The sequence below is a fragment of the Lactuca sativa genome, chromosome 5 (assembly GCF_002870075.4).
Source record: "Lactuca sativa cultivar Salinas chromosome 5, Lsat_Salinas_v11, whole genome shotgun sequence".
Classification (NCBI taxonomy): domain Eukaryota; kingdom Viridiplantae; phylum Streptophyta; class Magnoliopsida; order Asterales; family Asteraceae; genus Lactuca; species Lactuca sativa.
In genome coordinates, this window is record NC_056627.2 from 247,278,214 (window position 1) to 247,300,729 (window position 22,516).

Here is a 22,516-nt window from a genome sequence, read left to right on the forward strand (position 1 = left end):
ATTGCATTAATAGTAAGGTTTTAATACATGTGTGTTCTTTCATAGTATAAGACTTGAAAATAAGTAATCAAAATAAAAGACGATTCTTGACTGCTCCGTCTTCTCAAAACCTGGTCATCGTACCTGTCTACTGGTGACCTGAGAATACAAGTTATTTTGAAAGCGTAGATAAGCATTTAAGCTGGTGAATTCATAAGTATTTTAGTTTCATTGATCAGTAAAACTGTAAAGGAAAGAATTGTAAATGTTTGAAGAATAAGTTTGTATAAGTATGAAAACCCTAGAAAATCCCATATTTCCTACTAGTATAAAATGTAGTCTTCTACCAAGACTCGACTGTTTTGAAGGTTTGCTTCTCTGTATGAATGAAGGTTTTTCCCATGTACAACTATTATAATTAAATTATAGTCTACCTCATCGTTTATGTGAATGTGTCACAAGCTAAAAGTAATAGGAAACTTATATAATCATTTAAAATCGTATCCTTTTGTCTTAGGATAAACACAACGTGGTAACTCGCCGAACAATACAACCGAGGACATCCGTCGATGTGCAGTTTCCCACTGTAGCTAACAGCCGGGTGTAGAATGGTCAATCCCGCATAGTATGTATTAGTATCTATGCATATAGTATGTAATAGTATCTCTTCCTATAGTATGTAATAGTATCTCTTCATATAGTATGTAACAGCCGGGTGCAGTTTCCCACTGTAGCTAACAGCCGGGTGTAGAATGGTCAATCCCGCATAGTATGTATTAGTATCTATGCATATAGTATGTAATAGTATCTCTTCCTATAGTATGTAATAGTATCTCTTCATATAGTATGTAACAGTATCTCTTCCTATAGTATGTATTAGTATCTATTCATATAGTATGTAATATATTTGTATAGACTCATGAATGAACTGACTCTTGTGTGATTCCTTGTACTAGGAATAGTAAATGGTATCTCCTAACTATACCTATTATAGTTATTAGTAATGTACGTGTATAACTGGAAGTATGCCTTTGCTACCAAAAGGCATTGAATTGACTGATAGATCTTTTATGTCTACATATGTATACATAATATATAACTAATATTTAGATGACATTCGGACAAATAACCGATACCCTAAGGCCACATCCAAACAAGGAAAAGGAATTAAAGTGAGCTAGCAGTCCTAAATCCTTTAAACATTACTTATATAACTATACATATATAGGCATGCACTTGACAATATAAAAGTTTAAAAGAAGTTTTGTAAAACATTTTGAGGAACGATTTAAAGCAGTTTGTTTGATAAGACAGTTTGAAAGTATAGCAATCCCATATGTTTCATAGTTATAAATCACATGTGATTGATATAATAACTATGATATTCAACTTGTATTCCCCCCCCCCCCCCCCATAAAAGCATTTAAAAACATTTAAAAGGTTGGTTAAGGGGTATGAACTCACCTGTAATGAGTGGATTGGATGAACGGATGATATAGGATGCTAAGTGTCAAGTGAAGACTTGAGCACACACATGGATCCTATTTAACATATATTGACACATATATGTATCGAATTAGTCAATTAACAACTAATTACTCAAATAAGGACACCCTAAAACATGGACAACACTTTGATTCAAGTGCTAGGAGTACATTAGGGTTGCATCTAAGGGGTATAGGGCATTGCATTTGAGTTTATGGCCTAAGGACCACTCCTTAAGGAGTTTACGACCTATGGTCATTTCCCCCATGAGTTTACGGCCGTAAACTCATGGTAATTGGTACCATTTTGTGTTTTAAGGCCTTCTAAGTCATAAAGAAGCATCCTTACTTCAAGTCTAAGCCTTAGGAAGTCATTAGTGGCACCTTGGCACCACTTTATAGAGTTTACGGCCCATGGACCATTCCTCATGGGTTTACGGCCGTGAACTCTATGTGTTCATGGTCTTTTTGATGTTTAAGGTCCTAAACACTTCAAGGAAGTGATCTAGACTAGTATCCAAGGCTATGGAAGGGACTAGGGCTCACTTTGCCCCATCTATTTGGGTTTACAGCTCAAGAACATGTCTTGGCCGTAAACACCTTTGATCTTGTGTTTCTTTGTGTTTTCTAGTTGAATAAGAAGTGAAACAAGCCTTATAACACAGTAGGGTAAGAATACTTACAATAAAGGAGCTTGAAAGGGTGTTCACGGCCCAAGAACACTAGATTAAGGAGGAGATCAACTTATAAAGGAAGAAAACACTTACTTTCTTGAATATTTTGAAGAAGAATTGGATGATACTTGAGAGAGAAATGGTTTCTAAACTTGAAAATGTGAAAAAGTGATAAAAATGACTAAGTGTCAATTATATAGTCTTTAGGGTTTACGAGTTTTGGAACTTAAATGTTGCACACTTTAACCTAAAGTATCCTCTCTCTAGTCATCTCTTGCAATACTAGGCTTTAGAGTACTCAAACTGGCTCCAAAAAAACTTAAAAGTTAGCAGAAATAGTTTTGACTTCTATTGAAGTGAATGGTTGTACATAATAGAAATTTCGGGTTGTCACAAAATCTAATTTAATTTACATTAAAATTTCAACCACAACATACAATGATATTCTTAAAAGAATACTTAAATCAAGAAAATACAAAAAAGAATTAGTATATAACAAACTTACAAATTAAAAACTTCAACATGATAACATGGCTCGAAAAATTGTTCAAAGCGTCAAACCAACACAAAAAACTTTAAACTTGTTTTCTTTGTGAATTTTGTATGTGAATTGTATTTGTGTGTCTACTAAAAAAGATTGATCTTTTTTATAGTAGAGTCTCCATTAATTGTTTATTAAATGTATTATATAAGTTATAAATCCTTTGAATTGTTAATCATTATTAAGAGACTTTTGAGTGGTATTCATTAAAATAGAAGATTTCAAATGCATGAGGTGTTTGCAAATTTTTATGGGGGTTTCAAATGCATGAGATTCAAGAAAAAATGCTAGCTTTATAAGTATCTATGATAATAATAATGATGATAATGATATAGATAGATATAGATATAGATATAAATATAGATGTGGTGAAAGAAAAAAATATTTTCTTTATAATATAATATGATATGATGCTCAATTGAATGCTAGGGATGTTAAATTTTTTTATACCCTTAGAGTTTTAGTTATTGATTCCGCTCATATTCTTCATGTTCATATTTCAATATCAATTTCTTTTATAACTTTTAACATCTCTTGGCATTATATAATAGAGTAAATTGCAAAAATGGTCCCTGTGGTATGCAAAATTTTGGGGTTTTAGTCCAAACCACGAGTTTTTTGGAACCATAGTCCTTTTGGAGTGGTTTCTATGTGGTTTTGGTCCCTGGACTTAACTCCCGTTAAGTTGGAACTGTTAAGCCCCCTCACGTGCCTCACACGTGAGGGTAATTTCGTCATTTCATGTCAGGGACCATTTTTGCATAAACGGTTTTTTGGATTAATTCCTTTTAAATACCCCCACTTCCTGCGATCTTCTTCCCCAACGTCTCTTTTCTTCTACCCTTCTTCTTCTTGAGCTCTGCTACAACAAAAATGGTGCTATGTTTTTGTGGAAAAGTTGCTGTGGTGAAAACGTCTTGGACCCCTCTGAATCCAGGAAGGAGATTTTTTGCATGCCCTATGAATGATTCCGTTTGTGGGTTTATTGGGTGGCTTGATCCCCCAATGTGTGCTAGGTCTAAAGCCATCATACCTGGTCTGCTAAGAAATTTGAATTCAGTGCAGGAACGGTGCAATGAGTTGGTTAGAGGTATGAACATGCTACAAGATCAATGCAATGGACTGATATGCAAGAACAACATTTTGGTGGCAAATGTCAGAGCATTGAAGGATGATAATTTGAAGCTGAAAATGTACATGTTTGGAAGTTGGTTTTTCTTTGTGATTGTATTCTTTTATATTTGGTTTGTGTAGGGGTATACTCTGAAGGGTGTTTTGGTCATTTTTTTGTAATTTTATGTGATCAAGTTTGTAGTGACTTATGATGATAATGATATATGTACAATTTTATGATGCAAGTGTAATGAATGTTTTACCAAAATGGTATGAATGTATAAGAATTAACATATGAATAGAAATGGTATGAATGTGTTACCAAAATATATATATTTAGAACCAATTGTACATAACCAAAATGCATATTTCATTAAGATTTGTAATATAACAACCAAAGTTTCTAAACATAACAACCAAAGATTCTAAACATTACCAAAAGGGACACATTACCATACCTAAGATAACAACCAAGTTTTCATAACAACCAACCAAAAATTTTCAACAAAATATTGTAAATATAACAACCAAGTTTTCATAACCAACCAAAATCACAAAAAACTCCATGCATGCATGACACATTACTTCTTGGATTGATTCCCACCTTGCCCTTTACAGGTCCTAGAGTTGTGTCCCTTGTTCTTGCATTTGCTACAAGTAACACTGATATGCTTCCTTGATAGCTTCTGCACTCCATCATTTGTTGGTTTTTGGGAGCCTCCTTCTTGTGCAGCATTCACTCCATCACCTTGACTTGCCTTCTGCTTTTTGCTTAACCTTTCACCCTCACTTTGTCTTCTCTTTTTCTTAGGCCTTCCCACCTGAGTGCGATGTGGAGGAGGGATTAGCTTTGTGGGACATTCACTTTTGGGCCACATGGATCTACCCTTAATTGGCTCCACCTTAAAAGAATAAGCCTTTTTCCATGTCTCTAGAAAATACACCTTGTGAACCCATTTGTAAATGTCAAGGTCAGCCTCTGGGTCTTTACTTATCTCATTCAGAGTTGCAATTGCATGTCTGCATGGAATTCCAATTAATTCCCATTTTCTGCAAGTGCATGTTTTGTTCCTAACATCAACCACATGTTGATCCTGCAAAGCTCCTGTGACTTGATACTTGTCTCCCCCATTCCACCTAGCAATGTATTGTGAAGCAACTGTTTTTCTTGCAGTTAGGATGTCTGTTGCTGTGGGTGTTAGTGGACCTTTAGCCTTTTTCATTTCCTTCATGACATTGCATATCCTCTTCATTAGATACTCCCTTATGAATTCTAAACATCCAATGACAGGTTTATCCCTTCCTTTCTCTATCTTCCCATTAAACACTTCACACATGTTTGATATCAACACATCAGAAACTGCTCTTCCTGTGTGTAAATTACCATTAAAAAACATTTAATACAATTCACATACAAGTAAAACAGTTCACTAAGTGAAAGACATAAGGATCAAATTGGAATATATAGATTTACCTGAAAAATGACTCCTTGCCCAATGTTTAGGAGGAATTTGCTTCAACCATTCACATGCCTCCTTATCATACTGACTAAACTCCTTCATCAAATGTTCAAACTCAGGAATGGTGGTAGCTGATGCACACCTCCATAAGTGGTCCCTGTACTCTGTTTGCCTCCATCTTTTCCTCACATTGTCATGAATATGTCTGATACAATATCTATGCTCAGCATTGGGAAAAATTTGCTCAACTGCAGTATGTAAACCCTGCAAAAATTAATTGTCAATCATTAGAATTAACTTACAACCACACTTTAAATGACCAAATGTATAAAAACTACTTCCAACTTTACCTTTTGCCTGTCACTTATGAAAGTAAAATTTGAGTTTCTTCCAAGGTCCAAGTCATCCCCAAGGTTATCTAAAAACCATTTCCAGCTTTCTGTGTTTTCAGACTCAACAATCCCATATGCTAATGGGTAAATTCCATTATTGGGATCAAGACCAACTGCTGAAAGGACTTGCCCAGGGAATGGTCCTTTCATGAAGGCACCATCAAAACCTAATAAGTCCCTAAGGCATGCCTTGAACCCTTTTTTCAGTGGACCCAAGCACACATAAATTCTTCTAAACTGCCTAGTTGGGGAATCAGGGTTAGGCTCAGAACATACATCTATTTTCACTGTGGTGTCTGGGTTGGTGGCTTGAAGTTCGAGAACATAGTCCCTCAACAGTTCATACTGCTTTGTGTAGTCACCAGTTATATGCTTTCTTGCCTTATCCTTTGCCCTGAACACTTTGTCCATACTAACACCCACTTGGTAGGTCTTTTGAAAGTGATCTTGTATGGCTCTCAAAGGTATATCTGGATTCGCCTCAACTTGATCAAAGATTTTCTTGCTGATTAAAGAAGCAGTACAAGCCCTGAGTTTCCTTGTTTGCAAACATGTGTGAGTTTGGTTTAAGGTCCTTATAAACCAGTCGGATTCAGGATTTGACCTAGATGCATGAATGTACCAACCACATGTTACTTTTTGTGTCTTTAATTCTTTACCCTTTCTTTTTGAAGTGGTAGCTTGACTACCCACTTGGCCTTTATTGGTGACAGGTACAACACCTCTACACTGTGCCCTAAGCCTTACATTGTCATTTTTTTTAAAGAAAAGATTCCTTCTTGATTCTAGTGCATGCAAATCAATTGCCTCCTTTAATTCTTTTTTACTATTAAATTTATCTCCAACTGAAAAAGATTGTTTATGTACTACCCCAAGACTGCACCTTTTTTCTTTTCTCAAATTCTTGATAAGAGCTCTTCTCTCTCTGTCTTGGTCGGATCCTTCATCCAAAGATTCAAATTCCTCATTGTTAATCACTTCCATATCTTCAGGTTCATGCCCACCTTCCACATCACTTTCAACATTGAGAGTGAAATCTCCCATGTCCACATCCACATCCTGTATATTGTTGTCAACATCCATTATGTCATCCATATGATCTTCATCTTCTATTTGTCTCTCATCTTCTTCATACTCTGGATCACTATTTTCAGATTCATCATACTCTTCAAAATTTGGATCACTTTCTTGAGATTCATCATCCTCTTCATACTCTTGATTACCCTCTTCAGATTCTCCATCCCCTTCATACTCTGCATTATCATCATCACTCCCAATCAAATTTTCCATAAGGTTATCAAATAACTCATTCAATTGTTCATCAGCATTATTAACAGGGGGGTGTTGTAGCCTTCTTCATCAAAAGTTGATGCCTCTTGAACAACATTTGTAGCCTCCCTAACACCATCCATCTCATCAATATGAACACAAGTTGCTGCCTCCTGAACATTAGTTGAACCATCCAGATCATCATTCTTTTCCTTTGAAATGTGAACAACCTCATCAATATAATCTAAATTACGTCTATTGCTACAAGAACTTTCACCTATTTTGGAATTCCCAACCCTACCCCTTCTATACTCTGGTGAGAAACTATCATTCTTACTCCCAAAAAGAATCAGAGACATGAACTCACCAATAGGCTCACCATTACCATGGTTCACATTTTTCATTGAAGAATCTGCATGAACTTGACCCTCAACTTCAGCCCCTTGATCATCATTTTCTGGTAATTCCTCAATGACAACTTTACCCTTTGCATTTGGTGACATGAAGTAAGTCAATAAATTTGTCTTTCCATGCTCTGTGTACACCTCAATCAGCTTGTTATGTGCAATATATTTAGAAAGGTTGATCACATCCTGATCATTCCCTAAAGCTCTAAGACCAAATTGAAAGTCACCATTGGGTATCCTAAAATGGTAGTATATAACTGGGGATTCATCAGCGAAGTCAGAATTCCGTGGGTCTGGGTAACCTAGGTCAAGCATTATGGCATCAAGTTCATGCACAGAAAACTCATCAATGTCCACATAATCAACATAACGCACTTCACCTCCAATGTACTTTATATCAGGTAATTTAGTAAATTTCCCACCGTGATGAAGCTTAATACTAAACCATGTGGGTGCACCAGCTAAAAATCAAAATTATACATATTAACAAAGTTAAAATTTTGCATTTTTTTGTTCTAAATCAATAAGAAAATGCAAAGTATAAAAGTTAAAGAAAACAGAGCAGCTTACCATATACAGTTGATACATCAACAACTTCGTGTTTTGGTCTGATATGCCACATTACGAACACCATTTCCTATTAAACGTATGCCCTTATATGTGTAGTGTCGATTATCTTGTTTAGATAAGCAACGAGGGTTTTTTGCAGGTTCAATGGAGCAGAAGCAAGAAGGAAGGAGTTGGGGAGTTGACGAGTGTTGGGGAAAGTAAATGAGGGGTAAATGTCAATTAATCCAAAAAACCGTTTATGCAAAAATGGTCCCTGACATGAAATGACGAAATTACCCTCACGTGTGAGGCACGTGAGGGGGCTTAACAGTTCCAACTTAACGGGAGTTAAGTCCAGGGACCAAAACCACATAGAAACCACTCCAAAAGGACTATGGTTCCAAAAAACTCATGGTTTGGACTAAAACCCCAAAATTTTGCATACCACAGGGACCATTTTTGCAATTTACTCTATATAATAACTATCCACACGTTGACACGTTACCCGTAGTCAACATCTATAAACATGTAAATCCATGATAATATTCATATACATATCTTATAAAGACGATGAAATGTCACGTTACCTATAGTCAACATCTATAAACATGTAAACCATGATAATATTCATATACATATCTTATAAAGATGATGAAATGTCATCTTTCATCGTCTATTTGTTTATTAACTTTCATAAGGCTAAATCTATAAGTACCTTTCATTTCTTTTTCAATTTCATCCTTTTTTTTCTTTTAGTTTTTGTTTTGATTTTTTTTTCCATATTTTAGTTTTTTGTTGTTTTTAATTATTATTATTATTATAAATTTCGTTAACCGTATAAAATTCGAACGACTATATAAAATTGAACAAAAGCAAAGTTTGTATTTATTTATCACGGATATTAATTGGTTCGGTATTACAATGGTGCGTTATGTGGATACAACCAATGACTAACAAGTACAAATATTTTATTTTTAATTGTTTGTATTTATTAATAGGCATAACATGCCTTTTTATGTTTTGTTATACTAATTATTTTTCTTTTATTAATAGGTATAACATGCATTTTTTGGAGATTGTTGGTGTTACTTCAACAAACACAACATTTTCAATTGGTTCTGGGTTCATGGATAAAGAAAATGAATCCAATTGCATTTAGGTTTTAAATTGTCTTAAGACCATAATCGACATATATGATAATCCATGCGTGATGAATGCATGTGAAAAAGTATTTCCATCGGCCATTCAGATACTTTGTAGACGATACATATCTCAAAATATATTTACTAATTGTAGAGGACGTTACAAGATAGATGCTGAGTGAATTTTTTTTAAGAGATCGGGATACTACACTAACAATAGAGTTGAGAGCCAACACACGAAGTTGAAAAAATTCTTGCAGACACAATATGCTAACTTAGATAATTTTTTTTAATAGAATAGAAAAGGTAGTGACATCACAACAAACAACGATAAAGAATATTTTAGTAACAAACCGAACTAAGTTGATGCATCGATACAACATACCCCATTTTAAAGATTTGTGTGGAAATGTTTCATACCATGCGTTGGAAAAAATCAAACAATGATTGGACCGGCCTGATGTACATCAAATAACTGAGGACTATGGTTGTCCGCCATAGTTATGGGTTGCATTGTGCCCACAAAATTGTAATTTACTCATGTGCGAACCAACCAATACCATTACGTCTATTGATAAATTTGGCATAAGCTTGATTTAATTAATGTCAATGTAACTGATTATGCTAATTTTGTTTTTGAAGAGGGTGTTGAATTATTAAAAGAAAGCTACGATGAACTGTCAAATGAACGGAAATGTAGTTATGTCGGAAAATTATGGGACATATTTTCATCACAACTATAGTTGTTGATTTAAGTTTTTATCCAGATACTATTTGACATTATTTTTTTTGTTTATTTCCTTTTTGTTTTTTGTTGTTTTTTCTTTTCTTTTATTTATTAGATTATTCTAATCATTTAAATAAATAAAAACTTATCTTTTTTGAATTACACTACAAATGCAATTTCATATTACAAAAAGATAATTTTGTTTATCGTAAAACTTATATATATATATATATATATATATATATATATATATATATATATATATATATATATATATATATGATATTTTTATATTGAATAAAAAAGCTTACTTATTATTATTATTGATTAAAAAAAACCTTACTTTTAATATTGGAATTACGTACAATAAAAATGCAAATGCAATTTCCAAGGTTGTAAAAATCGTTCGGCGGTCGACTGACGATAAACGATTAATCGGACTAGGCGATGATTAATCGGAATTAATCGGGGACCCTTAATTATTAATAAAATTATTTAAAAAATTAATATTCCCTAAAAAACTAAGTATTTGAAATTTTAAAATTTTAAAATTTTGAAAAATTAATTTAATATTTTAAAATTTGAAAGCATAAAAATTTGAAAATTTAAAATTTTGGTATAATATTTGAAAATTAAAGTTTTTTGAATTTTTTTAAAAATTCCCGCCTATGACCGTCGAGACCGCCAAGGCGACTTTGACCGATTTTGACCAATTTCCGCCAAACACACTAATCGTAATCGGTTTAAGGCCGTCAAACGATTAATCGGCCGCCAAGGCCGATTTCAGCAACACTGGCAATTTCATATTAGATAAAAAAAACTTACTTTTGTGTGTGTTGGTCAATCACATTCATTCATAAACAATCTATTTTTCTATTCTATTATTATTATTATTGACTTCTTTTTATCTTTATCTTTTAACTTTAACTTTTTCTTTAATAATAAACCGATTTGACATAATTTTAACTTTATACATTATATAAACGATTTGTTCGATTCTATTCAATTCAATATTTGCTCGATTCAATTCATTTCAACATGCACGAAATTGTTGATTGTTCATTCTTATGACAAGTTTTCAAACTAACTTGGTATATATTTTTGATGGATAAATTTAGTGTATTCGTAAGTTGTTATATGTTATATTTTTAGTGTAATTTTTTAAAATTGAACAAGTATATACTTAAGTTTGTTAGATGTTTAGTAATCGTGAAAATTTAACGGAGTGGGTGCAAGAAACGACACGATCTCTTGGATACGTGGTTGTTATTAAAAGAACAAAGACAAAAGGAAGTGGATATATTTCAAAAATTATTTTTATGTGTGAATGGGGTGTACCTAGAGGTTCGGAGATGTCCACCAAAAATACAGGTCCAGAAAAACAAATTGTTTATTCGAAAATTTTGCATGTTACTATAAGTCGGATGATGTTTGGAGGTTAAACGTTCAAAATGATAAACATAATCATGAACCTGCAATGTATATCGAGTGTCACCCATATACAAGGCGGTTAACCCCAAATGAATAAAAAATGGTTGAAGAAATGAAGATAAACAATGTCCCTGCACAGGATATTCTATCGGCGCTGAAGAGACAAAGTTCCAAAAATGTTTCTACAATAAAAATAGTTTATAATGAGTATTACGAACTTGGAATGGATGAACGTGGAGACCGAAGTCAAATGCAAGTTGTCTTCAGATTTTTGCATTCAAAAAGATATATATTTAACCATCGTGGAAATAATATCTCAAAGCATATTTACTAATATTATTTGAATGATGGTTAAATATATATCATTTTGAATGCAAAAATCTGAAGACAACTTGCATTTGACTTCGGTCTCCACGCTCATCCATTCGAAGTTTGTAACGCTCATTATAAACTGTTTTTACTGTAGAAACATTTTTGAAATTTTGTCACTTCAGTGTCAATATAATATCTTATGTGGGGATATTGTTTATCTTCATTTCTTCAACCATTTTTGATTCATTTGGGGTTAACTGTTTTGCATATGGGTGACCCTCCATATACATTGCAGGTTCATGATTATATTCATCATTTTTAACTTTAAACCTCCAAACATCATTCGACTTATAGTAACAAGCAAAAATTTCAAATGGACAATTTGTTTTTTTGTACCCTGTATTTTTGGTGGACGTCTTCAAGACTCTAGGTACACCACCCCGATCAAACATAAAAATAATTTTTAAAATATATCCACTTCCTTTTGTTTTTGTTCTTTTAATAACAACCACATATCCAAGAGACCGTGTCGTTTCTTACATCCACTACGTTACATTTTTATGATTGCTAAACACCTAACAAATATAAATATATACTTGGTCAATTTAAAAAAAAATTCAACTAAAAATATAACATATAACAACTTACGAATAAATTAAATTTATCCATAACAAATACATACCAGGTTAGTTTGAAAACTTGCCATAAGAATGATCGAACCAATTTCATGAATCTTGATATGAATTGAAATGAACGAATATTGAAATGAATTGAATCGAACGAATCGTTTATATAATATATAAAGTTAAAGTTAGGTCAAATCAAATTCTTTATTATTAAAAAAAAATTAAAGTTAAAAGATAAAGATAAATCAAATAATAATAATAATAATAATAATAATAATAATAATAATAATAATAATAAATAGAAAGAGATTATTTATAAATGAATGTAATGACCACGAAAAGTAAGTTTTTATTAATAATAATAATAATAATAATAATAATAATAATAAAGCTTTTTTATCAATATCAAAATATCATATATATAAAAGTTTTACGAATGAATAAAATTACCTTTTCCAATATAAAATTGTATTTTTGTGTAATTCCAAAAAAAAAAAGTTTTACTTGTTTTTTTTAAATAACACGAATAATCTAATAAATAAAAGAAAAAAAACAATAAAAAAACAAAAAAAATGATTTGAAATCAAAAAATAAATGATTGATTAGATGGATAAAATGATAATGGTGCTTAAGCACAACCCCTTTCATAATCCCTTTTTGCCAATTCTCCGGATACTCCATAATGATGATGAAATTATTCGAAGACTCATTTTCATCTTGACCGTACCTACCATAGTTAATCAAGCTAACTTAACTATCATATTGAAAGACCTAATTTAATTTTGAAATATTTTTATTGATTGAAATTACATCGTTTTCCGAAAAAACTGATTGTAAATAGTTAATTATAAGTTGACTTTTTAAAAATTGGTTAAGAGGATATCCAAGGGTGTCTTATTAGTGAACATTCTTGATTTATGAGGCTACGTGATAATTATACCATTTTTCTTCTTCATTTCTATGTCCATTTCCACTCGATCTTTCATTCTATTCTTTCAACATACCTTATAATCATCTTGCACCTTTCACTTCTTTTTTTTGTTTTATTTTTAATACAAATAGTAATTTAAATTTTAAGTACAAGAAAAAATATAATAATAATAACAAATAATATTTTTATTAACTTAAAAAAACAAACTGGATCTGGTTAAAAAATGGATTACAATGTGGATTTACAAGATGGTTCACAAATCAAAATCTGAGTTAATTTCATCCACTTCATTCATGAACACACGAAGATAAAGATGAAATAATCAAACAACATCACTACAACATACTGAATCAAAACTAACACCATGTTTCGAGTTTCAAACAAGCATCAAGCTCCTCAACAAACTAACTTATAACTAGCCTTTACTTATAATGAACCAATCAAAGCGAATAATAACACCTACTTTCTAACAACAATTTATAAAACAGTGATCCCTATTGTCAAATCATTTAGAAGTTCCACAAAGTGTAAAGTCAGAAAACTGGCCTGTAGTAATCGGATTTCCAGACACTTGAAAACAACATCCCATTTGTCTGAAAACACCACCACCACCACCTGCAGCCACTGCAAGGCCTTCAACATTTGCTCCCTGCTTTTATCCAACCAAATTTAACAATGTTACCAACTAAATCAGGGTAATCCAATTATAGCATTCTACTCTCAACCCTTTTCTTATTAGGGCATTGTGCTTTGAAGAATCCACGCAATTAAAAATCAATGTAGCTAAGTTTATACAGCAACAGGATGCTCTGTATATATAATAAACAAATAAAAATAAATACAATTACATGTTGTTATTTGTTGTATTAGATAGTGATACTTGCCTTGGGGTTTGTATTTGATGAGTGAAAGAAGAAGAAGTAGAGATTATTTTGCAAATTCATCTACAGCATCTTTCATATTTGTTGTCCCCAACTTTCTTTTCTTTGATGTAGTTTCCAGATTCTCCTTTTCACTTTGAACTTCTTTTTCTTTTCCTTTGCCTTGTTCACCCTTTTTAGCTTTTCCTTTTTCTAATTGCAATTCACCATTTGAAGGAAACAATGGAGGTTCTCGACCACTAAGCCGACAAAACACTTTTTCAACTGTTTCATTTATCTCTCTCCCAAGTCCATTATTGTCTAAAATCAACTCCCAAACTGATTTAGAAGCCTTCTCAAGCACAGGGGTTCTGTACAAATGAAGGTACAACTAGAATATAATGCCAGAGAGTATGTAGAAGAAAATGTTATCAATCTTTAAATGTCTTTTATAGAGTATAAATGGCTAGCTAACGCTTCAGATGAAACTTACTCAAGTTCTTGTCTAAGAGCATCAAAGAGTTCCCTTTTAGTTTGTTTCTCTGCCCCTGGTGTGTTGAGAACCTTGCTTTGCTCTACCATTTTTATAGTGGTACTCTTCAGCTCTTCCTGTACGAACAAAACACATCTTGAGATCATATAGAATACCACACAACAAGACTATTATACTATCTAAAACCTCTAAAGCCTAAAAACTACAAGTACAAAGTTGTAAGAACCCTAAACAAAGAGATAAAATTTAAAATCAAGAGCAAGCACAGAAAAAGGGAAAACTATTCCCGTGAGAAGTGCATCGACATTCTTATTCAGAAAAAAACACTTATCAAACTTCAGTTTTTTTTCACTGAGGAGATATCACGATTGAATATTCTCAAAGAAATCCAGTCATATTGATCGTGAAAACACTAATATGGAGATGAAAATGACATTAAAACATACATTGGCTTTCAGCTGATTAATGATTTTCAATCTCATCGTGTCAATTGTGCCGTCGTTCATCAGCGACTCCAATACATCTTCCGGAGTTATAACTGAAGATGATGTTTCCATTTTTAAGGCCTGAAAATTTCATGTTTCAATCGTTAAAACTTACTCAAACCGAAAAATCCACGCACCGGTTTAAAGAAAAATGGAAGAAAAAAACCCTAGGGTTTCGGAGAGGTTGAATTCGAGGACAGTGAGATACTTACAGATTTTCAATTTACAGAAACTGGATTATGGAATGATTTGTGTTTGTGTGTGTGTGTGTTTGCGCGAGCACTTGATTTCTGATCAGCGGAACGAAAGAATGAACTTTGTTCGTGGTTGTTGGGGTGCTCGTTTGTTCGTCGTAGACTTGCTTTTGTTTGAAGTGGCCCAATCTAAAAGTTTTCAGACTTCAACTTGGATTTATAACACAATCAGAAAATCAAAAAATAGAAATAAATTAGTCGAAGACTTCCAAAAATATCACATTTCGCAAAACTAAACTGTAACAGTTATTTCAAAATAATTCGAAGAGTATTTTTTACATCAACTTATAAAAATAGCAATATTTTTGGTCATTTATACTGATGTCGGAGATTATCGCTGATACCCAAGAGTAAGTCCAAAATCTTTGAAAAGATAATATATTTTTGATTTGTATACATTTGGTTAATTAATTTTTTTCATCTATATATATCCCTTCAATTTGTTAAATTGTACACGTTCAGTCATTATGATCGGTTACTCCATGCTAGCCGGGAAAATGACTTAATAGGATAATATATTTATCATTTTTTACACATTTAATCTTTAATATTTTTGTACACATTTAGTCCTTAAATTTTTTTTGTTTCAAAATAAGTCATTTTTGTTTTTGTACTCATTCAATACTTATGAATGATTTCTTTAGGTTTTTCTCACAATATCTTACGTGGGACAATCATTGATGAAGTATGTAGGGTTATTGATGTTTATGTGTAACGTCTCACTTTCATAACAAAAAATTCTCATTTTTAAATAAGACAAAACTCCATAATTATAAATCAATTATTAAGAAAAAAGCGTTTATTCCACAATAGATTTATCGAAAATCCGAGTAATATAAGAAACGTGGAATCCTCAATACTGTTGATGAGTGTATACAGTCATGCCTTTGCCTTCCCACAATTAACGATAGAACCTGAAAACATAAACAACTGGGTAAATACAAAGTTTAGTGGGTTTCCCCCAAAATACCTGATACAACAAACGTATTATCATGCATAACGGGCCCACACTCATTAGATTGGAATACCTTGCCCCAATCAGTCATCCGACTGGAATGCTAACACACAACAGGTCCAATCAGTCATCGGACTAGAATACACAGGGTTTGTCTGCATGCCGCTTTAACCCAACCGCTCTTCTCGAGCCTCCGTGCCTATGGCTTATAGCCAGCCCGCACTAGGTATCTTGGTTTATAACATATAGCAGGACCACCTCAACTATCCTGCCACCATATGACTATCACATGTAAGATGTTGTGAGAAAAACCTAAAGAAATCGTTTATAAGTAATGAATGAGTACAAAAACAAAAATGACTTATTTTGCAACAAAAAAAATATTAAAGACTAAATGTGTACGAAAATATTAAGGACTAAATGTGTATAAAGTGATAAATATATTACTCTATTAAGTCATTTTTACCGGCTAACCTGGAGTAGCCGGTCATAAGAACTAAATGTGTACAGTTTAACAAGTTGAAGGGGTACATATGGACAAAAAAAAATCAGTGACTAAATGTGTACAAATCAAAAAATATATTACCCTTTTAAGTCATTATCCCATGAAACTATAAGTCTTGTTCTCGAATTTTTTTAAAGAAGAGAAGGGATGAAAAGAATGAGAGGAAATGAATGAAAAGAAACAGAAGAGAAAGGTAAATAATTAAAACCCTTTTTAGATTTTCTCTCATAATCTATCCAGAAATTGACGCATAAAAATGACATCTATTTTACTCCTCCTTCCCTTTCATTCTATCATCTTCATCTTTCATAAAAAAACTCAAGAATACATTCTCTTATAATTTACTTTCAAACTCTTGCATTCCACTCTTTAAATGAATTCGAGAGTATGGGGTAGACATTTCACATAATAGAGGTGACGGTGAATGGTGATCATGAGTCAACTTGGGTCGGTTTTTGGATAAAATCAAACAAAAACTAAAAATTTGGTTTTGTAGTTTGCTAAACCTTATGTATCGCTTTTTTTTTTCTAGGTTCGGTTTTTTTATGTGAAATTGATTTTTTTTTGGTTTATGAGTTTTCACTTTTTCACGTTCAAACATTAAATTTTGTTGGACCTCTTCTTTTAACATATTGCCCATAAAAACCCTATAACAAACTTGTTATCAACGAACTCGTGTAATTTGTATCTAAAATCACGCCATCAAAACAAAAATATTACGTAACTTACATGGTGCGTTTATGCGTGTGTCGAAGTCAAACATGTTGGAGGAGAGCGCTGAAGTCAAAGAGTCGTTGAAATATGATGAAGTGGAAAGGAAGTAAAGAAGAAAATGAAAGACTTATTAAAGTCAAATGTGAAATTCAAAATACACATAAAAGGATGTTGTTTTAAGAAGTCAAATGTGAAATTCAAAATACACATAAAAGGGCGTTGTTTTAAGAGATCGGTTTGTAGGATCAGTAGTAAACTCCAGATTTTTCAATTTCTTTTTTTGGCTGAGTTTTGTTCTTCTGCAAGACTCCTAATTCACAATGATTATCATAGTGTAGCCCTTTCAACTTTCCCCCTATTTAGTTTTCAACTAATGTTAACCAAACCGGAGATTCTCTAATGCCTCCGATTTGAGCACAATCACGCTAAGCTTGTGTCATGCGATCAACTTCCTTCAATTGAGGAGATTTAAGGTTTTTTTTTTTTTTTTTTTTTTTTTTTTTTTTTTTTTTTTTGGTTATTGTAGCCTGAAGATGCCGACAAGTAGAACCCAAATTTATTGAGTTATCAACTCTAGCCAACATAAGCATATCATGTTATGGCTTGTCCCTAAAGAATGCATAAGAGATTATGTCACATTTTGACTTTTTAACAATAACAAAAATGTAGTTCATTCCTTCATTTGTGAAGATAGAATTACAACCGAGACTAACAAACTAACAAATTAAAAAAAAAGAGTAAATTACACGAATGGTTCCTACGGTTTGGGGCAATTTGCGTGTTTGGTTCCTAATTTATTTTTTAACTCATAAGGTCCCTACTATTTGATTTTGTTACGCACTTGGTCCCTACTATTTGTTTTTGTTATGCATTTGGTCATTGTCTTACCTAAAAAAACTATTATTTTAATAAGGAACATTGGTGGGGTGGGTAAGATAAGGTGAGGGATGGTAGGGTTCAGGTCCTGTTCAGACGGTGGGCAACCCGGGAGACCGCCCAGAGCCCACGACTCCAAGGGGCCCAAAATTTATAGGCTATGTAGTTTATATATATATAAAAAATTATTACCTAAATGATTTTTAGGGCCTAAAGTTGGTTGAAACTCAAATTAGCTCAAAAGATAAATAACTTAGTTTGCTTGTCAGTGCTAATTGAACACGTCTATATTATAGAGTAAATGATATGTTTTTTTTAATCTTTATTATATTTGTCTTCGAGGGGCCATTTTTTTCTTTTTGCCCCGGGCCACATATATGTTTGGAACAACCCTAGTAGGGTTGGAATGTGTTTATTTAAATAAATTAAAAAATCAAGAAAAAATAGTCTTTTTAGATAAGACAGGGACCAAATGCGTAACAAAAACAAACATTAGGGACCTACCGAGTTAAAAAAAATAAACTAAGAACCAAATGCATAAATTACCCTAAACCATAGGGACCATTCGTGTAATTTACTCAAAAAAAAAATCAAATTATACACATATATAACAAATATCGAGGAACACATGTGAACAACACCTTCGATCATATGAATTTGCACTACTCAAATACCTATGAACTTGCATGTCAAATTGTTCACATCAAGGCATTATTCACTTCATCGTGAAAAAAACCCTCCAATATAGTTTCCCTTCAGGCCCTCATACACTCATTGCAATTGATGAACTTGGTCTTTTTCTAGACTTTTTTTCTTGAGCCAGTCTTTGTGGAAGATCTTATTTTTACGTTATACATTACAATTTGATGTTGATCAAGACGTATCAGTCAACTTTGACTATCTAATTGGTTATAATTTTTGTAGGTGCAAACCCAATAATTATAAAGAAAAAAATCGTAAACATAAAAACAAAACAATATCATTGTGACCACGTGTAGCTAAACACAAAATCACAAAGAGACTAAAATCCGTATCTTTATATGTGCTCTACCTATTCGAAATGTGCCATATGTTTTATGAGGCTTCCTGCAGTCTGCAACGGTAGATTTCGAGTTGAATAGATGAATCCATGTCAAGGTAAAATGGTAAATGAATCATTTAGGCTATGCATAGGATTTTTTTAGCAGAAGAAATGAATTTTCTGAGATCAAGAAGACTTAAGACTTGAATGTAATAAAAATCGGAATAAGATTCATCCTAGTCAAATCCTAAAATCTTAGTACACAAAATCAGAATTGGTCCTACTATGATTATTAAAAAAAAAAAAAAAAAAAAACTTAAGATCTAAGATATCGAGAATCTAACAACGATGGTTGGAGCTATGCATATAACTCTCATAGTTCTTTGAAAGTTCGATACGTTTCCAATTAATCTAACATCTTGTCAACCCACTAAAATGCTTTTTTCCTCTCTATTCAACTTAGCTTTTGTCTTTTCAACCGTAAACAAATCTAATCAATCATATTCATATAATACCACTGATATTTCATTATGTTCATAAGCTCGTCTCATATTTACAATGCCTTCAAAATACCAAACGCAATAAACTTAAAAGTAAAACAGCAACAATAACCATCGTACAAACTTCAATGCATAAATAATAACATAACACGACACTAACAACAACTTCAACTTCAAGTGGAAGTTGCAGCGGCAGAGGTTTTGGGCTTCTTGACTATCAAGACCGGACACTTGGCGTTTTGCGCACAGTGATTACTCACACTTCCAAGAAATGCCCTGCCAATTTCAATGCATCCAATTCCATCACTTTTCAATTTTCATATATTTCATAAACATAAATCATCGATCCACAATAGAAAGTTAGAAACACAACTGACCTCTTAATCAATCCGTATCCATGGCTGCCCAACACCACCATGTCCACACCCATTTTCTCCGCCGCACTGCAGATCACATCCCTCGGATCACCCTGTTCCACCCTCGTCTCCACCTTCACCTACAACACAACTCGAATAATCAACATAAAATACGATCATATATACTCTTTAGAGAGAATTGAAAGAGAGTTTAATTTCTCACATCTTGAAGATCTTTGCAAAGCTTTTTGGCCTTTTCCATCACGGATTCAGCTACCTGGTTCCTGTAGTTATCCATGGTGGCAATTATATCCGGCGAAAACAAATACCCTGATCCATCGAGAGCTGTGTAGACGACTTGCGGTGGTTTGACGTAGAGGAGGACGAGGGTGTCTTTCGAATTCTCGGCGACGACGTTTTTCAGGCACCACGACAGCGCGTACGTGCTCTCCTCGCCTTCGTCCACCGCCACCAGTATCTTCCGTTCCTTGGTTGTCATCGATCGAGATATCAACTCCTGCTGCAGTTACTAAATCTAGCTAGTTGTGTGATTTGAGTATGGAGAATGGAGGATTGGATCCATATTATATTGGGTTGTATTTACAGGTGTCGTGAACAAGAGTGAAAGATGTTTGCGGCGGTTTCTGGTATTGATGGCGTTACCTGATTTGGGTCCATAGTTTTCTTTTCACCCTGTTTTCCATCTCTATCCTTTGTTGTTTTTTCTATACATAGAAACTCATATATTCAGCAAAGTCGCTTGACTCCATGCGTGCGCGCGTTGAAACTTGAAAGTGTAATATTACACTTTTAGTCCCTATACTTTTTCCCTATTCAATAATCTACCCTATTTATTAATATTTCTATATTACGCCCTCAGATTTCATAAATTTGCATTTTAGATTTACATTTTAAGATTATATTATCCTGTTTATTAATATTTCTGTATTATCCTCTTTCCTCTTTAAATTCTCTAATTTTCAACTACGGTTAATACTGCGATTATCATTACTCCTCTATGATTGGTACTCAAACCTACAACCACATTGTCGATGCACCTCACCTTTGTTTGTCATTGCTATTGCAACATTACCATCTCTGTCTCCTACTCTTAGTCCACCCTTCTTACTAACACATCAATGTTGTTTCCCCTATTTCTTTATTACTGTTTCGACATTAGGTCATATTTAAATATATTTATTCTTTTATGTGATGTTAGGAAAAATATCACAACATGAGTTACAATCATAATGACCAATTAGTTGCGAGGTTATATGATTTTAGTGAACCACACTATGTCCATATTTTACCAAATTTAGACAATATATATAAGGCAAACACACTATCTCCATATTTTACCAAATTTAGCCAATGTATATAAGGCAAACACACTGAAAGTGGAGCCAACGAATCAAAATGGAAACTTATTACTTTTAGTTCTACTGTTACGTGTTAATTTTCGAATAAAGTTGGGCCCAACCCAAAGGATTGTTTGCTCAAAGTGTAAGCCCTCTACTGGTAGTTTTCATATGAGGAATGGGTTCCATTTAAAAGAGTTGAGAGTTTAAAATTTTATACCTTAGACAAAACACAAAAAGAAAAAGTCCAAAATCTAAATATCATTATATTAAAAGATAAAGAATGAAAGTGAAGAAAATATATTGGTTAAAGACGCTAAAAGGGAGGGTACAACATATAATTACCATCCTATATTCTGGTTAAATAAGTTGAGTTGTGAAAATTGTAGGTTTAATATAAGGTTTAAGATGAAGAAGACAAATAATAAGTTTAGGATTTTTATTGAATAAGTGGTGTTTGGATAAATTTTTTTTATGTTATTAGCTTATTGCGGTGGGAATAAACATTTTTTTAAAATGTGTTTGGATTAGCTTATTGCGGTGGGAATAAGCAATAAACAATAAACATTTGAAGTGTTTGACAAACAAAACAGCTTATATGAGTAAAATGAGCAATAAGCAATAAGCAATAAACATTCATCCCATTGTTTATTAAAATCAGTTTATTTAGCTTATTACTACTGCAATAAGCTGGTTTTTAAAAACTTTTATCCAAACACTTAAATTTGCTTATTGCGGTGAGATTAAACAATAAGCAATAAGCAACTTATTTTTTCCCTATCTAAACACCCCCTAAGATAAAGATTGGGAAAGAGATAAATATGAGGGTTGAAAGTAGGGATGTCAACGGGGGTAAATGGAACGAGAATTGCATCCCCCACCCCCAACCCCGAAATTTTCAGCCTCCCCACCCCACGCCCTTGAATTCATGGATTACCACTCACCTCGCCCCGTTTCCCCACGTTGTTTCTATGGTTCTCTCCATACGTTTTCACTTAATTGGCCCAATATAACACTATATAACACCGATTCCCATCTTTTTGTGACATTTACTAGACTGAGGATTCACATGTGACATAAATCGATTATGGAGCCTATATTG

The 22,516-nt window shown here is 33.0% G+C and overlaps 3 protein-coding genes across 5 annotated transcripts; all 3 read right to left on the minus strand.

Moving 5' to 3' along the window:
- Positions 1-4,372: 4,372 nt before the first annotated feature.
- On the minus strand, positions 4,373-7,000 carry LOC111877972 (uncharacterized). The gene is made up of 3 exons (XM_023874471.3): positions 5,602-7,000; positions 5,266-5,515; positions 4,373-5,160 (listed from the first exon to the last, which is right to left on the minus strand). Exons 1-3 carry the CDS (start codon positions 6,931-6,933, stop codon positions 4,373-4,375), a joined length of 2,370 nt encoding a protein of 789 aa, XP_023730239.2. The 5' UTR covers positions 6,934-7,000.
- A 6,345-nt stretch (positions 7,001-13,345) lies between these two features.
- On the minus strand, positions 13,346-15,296 carry LOC111878030 (uncharacterized). 3 transcript variants are annotated; one of them, XM_052771557.1, is made up of 5 exons: positions 15,088-15,295; positions 14,837-14,956; positions 14,391-14,506; positions 13,918-14,268; positions 13,346-13,682 (listed from the first exon to the last, which is right to left on the minus strand). In XM_052771557.1, exons 2-4 carry the CDS (start codon positions 14,945-14,947, stop codon positions 13,965-13,967), a joined length of 531 nt encoding a protein of 176 aa, XP_052627517.1. In that variant the 5' UTR covers positions 14,948-14,956; positions 15,088-15,295; the 3' UTR covers positions 13,346-13,682; positions 13,918-13,964. The 3 variants fall into 3 exon arrangements, with proteins under 3 accessions (XP_052627517.1, XP_023730312.1, XP_023730314.1); XM_023874544.3 differs by having other exon boundaries at positions 13,346-13,686; positions 13,922-14,268; positions 15,088-15,287; XM_023874546.3 differs by lacking the exon at positions 13,346-13,682 and adding an exon at positions 13,698-13,846 and having other exon boundaries at positions 13,922-14,268; positions 15,088-15,296.
- A 4,407-nt stretch (positions 15,297-19,703) lies between these two features.
- Positions 19,704-20,735, minus strand: LOC111878038 (uncharacterized). Its single transcript, XM_023874555.3, has 3 exons — positions 20,280-20,735; positions 20,078-20,196; positions 19,704-19,976 (listed from the first exon to the last, which is right to left on the minus strand). The coding sequence occupies exons 1-3, from the start codon at positions 20,553-20,555 to the stop codon at positions 19,874-19,876; spliced, it is 498 nt and encodes a 165-aa protein (XP_023730323.1). The 5' UTR covers positions 20,556-20,735; the 3' UTR covers positions 19,704-19,873.
- Positions 20,736-22,516: the final 1,781 nt, after the last annotated feature.